This window comes from Humulus lupulus, chromosome 6 (assembly GCF_963169125.1).
Source record: "Humulus lupulus chromosome 6, drHumLupu1.1, whole genome shotgun sequence".
Classification (NCBI taxonomy): domain Eukaryota; kingdom Viridiplantae; phylum Streptophyta; class Magnoliopsida; order Rosales; family Cannabaceae; genus Humulus; species Humulus lupulus.
The window spans coordinates 29328199-29336329 of NC_084798.1; the positions used below are offsets into that span (position 1 = coordinate 29328199).

Below are 8131 nucleotides of genomic sequence, written 5' to 3' on the forward strand. Positions count from 1 at the left end.
AGCATAAGGAATATGGGAACACAAAATTATGAATACTTTTTCAGCATAAACTATTCCACTTCCCCACATTATAGAAAATATGTGCTGTAAAGTTAATCAATCAACTTTTTGGTTCTAGTTCTTCCTTTATAATTATGCGGAGTTCACTTTAATCTTTGTTTTGTCATAATAAAGTGGGAAGTATACAGTGGACCTTGGTTGTTCAAGTATGTTCTGCCTATTATATCTCATTTTCTGCGTGTCAAATTTTATATCAATATGATCTGGGGCTTAGTCAGTAGCACAACGGAATAAAGGGACCACTAATTATGAAGATTAAAGGGAGACTGACCAATACACATGCACTCCTTTAGTGTTTTTTTGTTGGTAAAGTGGATTAGCCACGTCACCACTGATATATTTTGGAAGGTTTCTATGACACCACAAATTATTGATCACTTGCTCTAGTTAAACCTATGCTTAAACTAACTAAAATAATATTGGCATATTATCTACTTTCTTATATGAGTTTGCTCTATTTTTTTCATATACTCTATGATGAGTTCTATTTAATATCCAAATATAAAGGTAAAGTGAGCTATTTCATTCTACTTGGAGTGAATTATATGGTACTAATTAAAGAAAACAAATCAAAACTATGATTGGATTCAAAAAACTTAAAGTTGTACTTCCATCTTAAAGTTATCTACCAACTTTGATACAAGAACACTTGATGGGCACTAAATTGTTTCTCTCTCTCTTTACTGTTTTCTGGCTGGAATTGAATTATGGGTTGATTGGTCTGGATTTTATTGCTGTTTTTTTCTCTGAATTACTGGGTTAGCAATTGTTTGAAGCAGGAAGATCTTATCAGTTTTGCCTAATGATAAAAGCGGTTTATATGAGTTCTGTTTCAATCATTTTAGGACCACAAGAGTACAATAAAAACAATTTACACGGGTTCTGAATTTCTGGAGAGTGTTTTTGCTGGTGTTGAAGTTGGTATAGTGTTTCTGTACTTGGCGTTTTTTGTTCATACTAGTTCGTAATTGTCCTTTATGCCTTAACAAGCTTAAATGATCATTTATTCTGCTGGACTAATCCTGAATATTGATGCACAGGCTCGATGCTTATTTGTTTCATCGATTTCAGTTATTCAGGATTCACTCCACGAACATAAACAACAGGTGGACTTGCCAAAAAGTAAGTGTTATGTTTCTGGATAGTTTCACTTGATATCAATGTACAAAATGTGTATGTGCATGCATGTTTTCATGTCACTCAAACTACATCAACATCAAGAACAAGAATATTCACAAGCTCATTCCCTCCCTCCCAATACTATTACAATTTTTTTTTGTCACTGTTGTATATGCAAAAACAATCAATAGAATATTCTTTAGATATTTTAATTAATTTCTTCTTTTTGTAGAGAAAGAAAGAAAGATAAAACTTGTTCTAATTGTAGCTTAAATATTAGGATATTAATGTTTATGCATTTTTGTTGAGTGTTCTACAATTCTAACATCTACTAGTCTTCCTAAAAAAAATAGTTTTAGTAAAGTCCCATCTTGAACTCATGACCCTCACTTTTAAAGGTTTTTATGTACCAAACTATCTTAGTTAAATAAAGTTTATAACTCGATTTATAATCATAGATATATATATTTTACATTATTATATATATATATGATAATGTAAATATTTCGTTTTTTTTTAATAACTACGAAAACAATTGAAACATTATTTATCAAAACAATAATATAATAGAAAGTTATATAACGTTTATATAAGTGCATTGCATGATGTTAAAGACCAAGTATGATTTTATGAGTAAAACTCATAATAGAGTGAAAGAAAGAAGGGGCAGAAATTGATCATAATATTTGAATAATAATGCATCCGATCCGATGTGTTTTTCCGCTTTGGTGTGCTGAATTTGGAGTGTCGAGGCATGGCGTAGGTTCCTGGTAAGCTGACAAAGGGGTTTCACTCCACCAGTTTATACTCTCCCCAAACCCAATTATATTCTAATTAATTAATTAATTAGTATATTTATTTATCTATTTTCAAATAAATAATGGTACACCAAATCAAATCGATTTGCAATTGGCAATTTGAATTGGAGACTATTGTGGAAGAGATATCAAAAGAATTTGACGAGGACGAGAACGAGGACGTCGAGTACTACGTCTACGTGGGCGACCATAATAATAATAATAATCACATCAACACTTGTTATTACCAATATAACTTAACTTAAATTGTTCTCTTTTTAGGGAAAGTTTGGTATCTACACCTAGATTAGTCATGCTGTTGTTTAGTATGAACTAGGAAAATCCTAAAACGTAGAAAATGCACCAAGTTTTAGTGGAAATTGAGTGCTGTAATTAGTGTTACTTGTGATTAGTCATGGGCTTTTGTTCACGTTTGTAGTTTGTACACAGTATTTTCAAGAATGTGTATGAAGAAAATAATTACATGGAGCCATATATAGCTTTAATCGATCTTACGTGTACATATGGGTTTATTATATATGTGTATTTATATGTATTGAAAGAATGTTAGCTACTTGTTGTCTTTGGTTGATTTGTGTTGAATTTCATTTTCTTATCTATAGTATTTACAAGTTATATTAAATATAAGAAAGTGAAACTAATTTTCATTTCCATTCAAGATATTTGGTTTCGTTTGTCTATTAATTGTTTTAATGTTTGCACAATAACTCTCTCCTTTGCTCATTATTGTATTCTCTCAAACTTGTTCCTCATATTTTTTTTAAGGTGGCATAACATACAGGCAGTAACTTATATATCTTCTCTGTTATTTTTTTATTATTATTATTTGTTATCATTTTATTGATTACACCCTAAAAAATTCATATTGTGCATTGTTGGAGGTACTTTTCCTTCGGTTAAAGAGAGAAGACATTTCTACCTTAGGTTAAAGAGAGAGAGAGAAGACATTTCTGTAGAGCATCAGGTTTAATCCTTAATGGGCTTATATGCTTATAGAGATTGAATGATCTTATTTGTTTGTTATTCTGTTTAAATCAAACTTGAACTAAATTTATTGTTTGTATTGGTATTATCTCTTGTTGTAAATGTTATACTCATGATCAAATAACAAAGTCAGTAGTTAAAAGGAAACTCTTTCTCAAAACTAGAACAACATATTCAATGGCACATTTAAATAAATGTGTAGAGTGCAGAATGTAATGTTAGTAAAAACAGAAGTGAACCAAAATGAATATAGCCCAGAAAACTAAATAGAGAAGAAGAAAAGAAATAATGAAACCAACACAAGAATTATATTGGTTGAAGAACAAAGATCACTGTGATCTTTGTCTCTACTCCAGTTTCGAACTTGATCTCATATTCTTTATTGAACAATTGATAAAGTATGAATCCTATAAGGCAAAGTATCTTTGCCTATATATGTCACACTCCTCACATATAAATAAATTTATAAACAACTAAATATCTCTGTCCTTTTTTCTCTTGATCTGATTTTTTTTTTTTTTGATTATGAAGAAGACTAGGACTTATATAGCTAGCTTAGATAGCAGCTAAGTGACGAAAATGTTGAACAAAAATTGGGTGAAACTAAACAGGTATTATTTCAAAAATAACTTTAAATTTCAAGTAATATTGAAGGCCTAAGAAAATATATTAAGGTTAATCTCTTTTTTTTTTAAAATATGTAGAGCTACAAAATAGTACACGGATGTGGCATGGGACTTTGTGAAAATGGTAGAAAGAAATTATGGTTTTCCAAATAAAATTATCTGTCCTTGTAAGAAGTGTCGAAACTTAAATCATCATTGTGTTGATGATGTTTTTTAGCACTTAGTTATAACCGGAATGGATCCAACTTATCGTATTTGGGTTCACCATGGAGAGCAACCCATTGATACTCAAGTTGACGAAGTTTCGAATGATATGGATGCATTTGATTTATACACGACTGCTGCCATGGATGATGTGGACAATAATATAGGTTGTGGAGGTGGTGAAGACGATGAATTTGTTAACGAAGATCTTCAAAAGAAGTTGGAGGATGCGGAAACTCCTTTATATGAAGGGTGTGAGAAATACACAAAACTTTCATCAATTGTAGCTTTATATAGGTTGAAGAATCTGAATGGTTGGACAGACAAAAGTTTTACTGGACTATTAGAACTCCTTTGTGATATGTTTCCCAAAAATAATGTACTTCCTGATTCCATGTACTCAGTTAGGAAATTTTTGAGAAATTTCGATTTGAAATATGAAAAGATTGATGCTTGTATTAATGATTGTTGCTTATTTAGAAAGGAGAAGGCTAAAATGGATGTTTGTCCTAAGTGTAGTGTTTCTAGATGGAAAGTTGATAAACACACAAAGAATGTTAAAGTTGGTGAGGCTGCCAAAGTTTTGAGGTATTTTCCGATAATACCCCGATTGAAAAGATTGTTTAGATCAAAAGAAATGGCTAAAAACTTAAGGTGGCATTTCACTCATAAAAGTATTGATGGGAAGATGCGACATCCAGTGGATACACCTGCTTGGGATTCCATTAATGAAAGATGGCCAGAGTTTAATCTTGAACCACGCAACCTTAGGCTCGGACTAGCTGCTGATGGAATTAACCCCTATAAAAGTCTAAGCTCCACTTATAGTTGTTGGCCAGTGATGCTTGTTATCTATAATTTACCACATTGGTTGTGCATGAGGGACGAAAATACATTTTTGTCATTATTGATTCCAGGTCGTAAACAACCTGGAAACGATATTGATATTTATTTGGAGCCTCTTATTGAAGACTTAAACAAATTGTGGAATAATGGAGTGCATACTTATGATGCATTCGACAAAAGCTTCTTCAATTTGAAGGCAATGTTGTTGTGGACAATAAACAATTTTCCTGCATATGGAAATCTTGCTGGGTGTACAACCAAAGGCAAGACAGCTTGCCCGATTTGTGGTAATGATACATGTGCAACTAGGCTGAAACATAGTAAAAAAATTTCATACCAAAATACTAGGAGATTTCTCTCGTTTGATCATCCATATCGGTCTAAGAAAGCATGGTTCAATGGAGCTACAGAAGAAAGAGGCCCCCCTAAAGTTTTGAGTGGCAGTGAAATTGTTGAAGAACTAAATCAAATTACCAACGATTTTGGAAAAAATATGAATCCCAAAAAAAGGAGTCGGGATAATAAGGTGGAAGGAATGTGGAAGAAGAAATCTATATTTTTCAATCTACCATATTGGGAGGTTAGTTTAATATATTTTGAAGTTATTTAAAATTGAAAGTTTAAGCTTATAAAATGTAACTTCAATTTGTTGATGATGTGTCTTTAATCTTTGTAGGTTTTGTTAGTTCGTCATAATTTGGATGTTATGCATATAGAAAAAAATGTGTGTGATAGTATTATTGCACATTGTTGGACTTGAATGGAAAATCCAAAGATCATCTTAATGCTCGATTGGATTTAAAGGATTTGGGTATCAAGAAGGCCTTGCATCCGGTGGAGAAAGATGGGATTATACGACTTCCAGCAGCATCTTACACACTTTCTAGATCAGAAAAGAAAATGTTTTGCCAAAGGTTATTTGATTTAAAGTTACCTGATGGTTATAGCTCAAACATTAGTAACTGTGTAGTAGTTGAGGAACGTAAGTTGATGGGGCTTAAGTCTCATGATTTCTATGTCTTAATGCAACAATTGCTGGTAGTGGCCATTCGAGGATTGATGGAGGATGGTCCAAGAGAGGCAATTATAAGACTTAGCAAATTTTTTAATGGAATATGCCAACATGTGGTTGACGTAAAAGAAATCATAGAATTGGAAGCAGAAGTAGTTGAAACAATTTGTATGTTTGAAAGATATTTTCCTCCTTCATTCTTCGACCCTATGGTACATTTAGTTGTTCACCTTGGACGAGAAGTGTTATTATGTGGTCCTGTTCAATTTCGATGGATGTATCACTTTGAAAGGTAAATATTCTTAGTAACCTTTCAATAGTATAACATGAATTTCCCTTAACTAATGAGGAAGGTTCCTTCTTTATTTGTAGATATATGAAGTTACTTAAAGGGTATGTGATGCAACCTACACATCCCGAAGCATCTATTGCTGAACGTTACATTGCAGATGAGTCAATGCGCTTTTGTGCATCATTTTTTAAACAATCTAATGACGAAGGTTCCTTCATTGGACGTAACGAATATAATGATAGTGATGTGATACTTGAAGGTCGTCCACTTCATCGTGGTGTAACTGTTACACTAAATGATAAGGATCTAGCTAGTGCACAGCGCTATGTATTATTCAATTTAGCTGTCACAGAACAATATTTAGAGTGAGTGGATAAACTTATTATCTTCTAATTTCACTGTCGCTTAATTATTGATGGTGATTAATTTTTTTTTTAAAATATAGGATGCATCTACAACAACTAAAAAAGAATAACAATACTTTAAGAACCAATCACACTCTACTTTGGAAACAACATACTGAGCTTTTTCCCTTGTGGTTAGAAGAAAAGGTATGGGCCAATACACTATTTAATTTGTATTAATCTGAAATTATGATGAAATTATGTGATAAAAATGTTTCCTTCTGTAGTTTTCTACTGCAGAATTTGATGCTATGTTATCAAGATTAGCACATGGTCCTCGTAAAGCAGTCATATCCTATAAGGGATATGTTATTAATGGGCAGCGATTTCATACTAAGGATGCAGAGAGAACGACACAAAATAGTGGTGTTTATATGGAAGCAACAACAATGTGTAGATCTAGTGCTAAAGATGATGCACAATTGGCTGATGTTGTAGGATATTATGGGTTAATTAATCAGATTATACTCTTGGACTATTACAGTTTTCATATCCCTTTATTTAGGTGCAATTGGGAACATGTTGGCAAGGGTGTAAAGAAGGTTGATTGGTATACTCTTGTAAACCTACACCAAGGACAAAAAGAGTTTGTTAGAGAACCATTTATACTTGCTTCACAAGCTAAACAGATATTTTACACAAGGGAGAATGAAAATTCAAATTGGTATATTGTGTTAAAGGCTCCACCAAGAGGACACAACGAATCAGAAATATATGATGACCAACATGATGAGAATCCGATTGCTCAAAGTTAAAAAGTACAACATTTTCTTATTAATCATAAAATGTATAGTCATTACTTTTTTATGATTTTTTTTGTGCGTTTAGTATGATTTTTTTTTATTATTGTACTTATTAAGTTTCTTGAACTACTTTAAAAATTGTTTCCTTAACTTGAGCATTGTGATTGTCATATTTAAAATACATGTTTTTGTATGATGCAAATTTAGTGCATATTTCAAATTACTTTTAACTAAATCTCTTAATCGCTTAATCTTATACAGGTACAATATGGAGACTAGAAAAAAGAAGCAGGATGGAAGTTTAGTCAATGAAAAGGATGGAGGTTTAGTCAATGAAAAGGAGGTTGGATCACCTTCAACTCAAGTTCACTTGCAACCTGGTGTTTTGAAAGCAATTGTGGCAGAAAAGAGGAGGCAATTAGCAGCTAAGTTTGGAAATTTGGCAGAGAAGAAGAAATCGAAGCTTCGTTTTGCATCCTCTACTAAAGTTGTAATGGATTCACCACCTGCATCTAAAAGATCTTATGAAGCATCGTTTGGTATAAATCCAACAAATGAGGATGACAACAAAGATTAAAACATGTCCCCACAACGAGCAACTGCGTTAGGTAGAACCCAAGCAACATCTCCACTCCACAACCTGAACAAAACAAGAAGATCTCTGCTCCATTTTGTTGACAATGATTTTGAAGATGATTTTAACACTCCACAAAAGAATTCAGAAACTATGATGAACGAGTCACCCAAGTGTAGGTTGATTAGGCCATCAACCAAAGGTTCTCCTGCTGCTAATACAAGGTCCTTCCATCGCCAATCTATTGCTCATGAAGAAGATGTGCCTCTCAATAATAATCAGGAAGAATTTCTAGTTAACTCTACAGAGCATGTCACTCAAAACAAAAGAAAAAGAGGCCCAACAAAGCTGAAAGGTATTGCTCTCCAACCTGATGGTCGTATTACTGTAAGGTTTAATGCAAGAGGGCAAGCTGTAGGGGAAGGCTCGGTTAGTCTTTCATCATTTAT

General features: G+C 32.7%; 1 protein-coding gene across 1 annotated transcript; it reads left to right on the forward strand.

Moving 5' to 3' along the window:
- The first annotated feature begins 3842 nt into the window (after positions 1-3842).
- On the forward strand, positions 3843-6330 carry LOC133784908 (uncharacterized). Its single transcript, XM_062224175.1, has 3 exons — positions 3843-5237; positions 5393-5961; positions 6042-6330. Exons 1-3 carry the CDS (start codon positions 3843-3845, stop codon positions 6328-6330), a joined length of 2253 nt encoding a protein of 750 aa, XP_062080159.1.
- The last annotated feature ends 1801 nt before the right edge of the window (positions 6331-8131 follow it).

Bases quoted from the DNA above. Each gene is read 5' to 3' on its own strand.
- LOC133784908 (XM_062224175.1), top strand. From the start codon at position 3,843: ATGGATCCAACTTATCGTATTTGGGTTCACCATGGAGAGCAACCCATT. The intron at 5,238-5,392 runs GTTAGTTTAATA...TGTGTGTGATAG, and splicing joins TCAATCTACCATATTGGGAG to TATTATTGCACATTGTTGGA. The intron at 5,962-6,041 runs GTAAATATTCTT...CTTTATTTGTAG, and splicing joins TGGATGTATCACTTTGAAAG to ATATATGAAGTTACTTAAAG.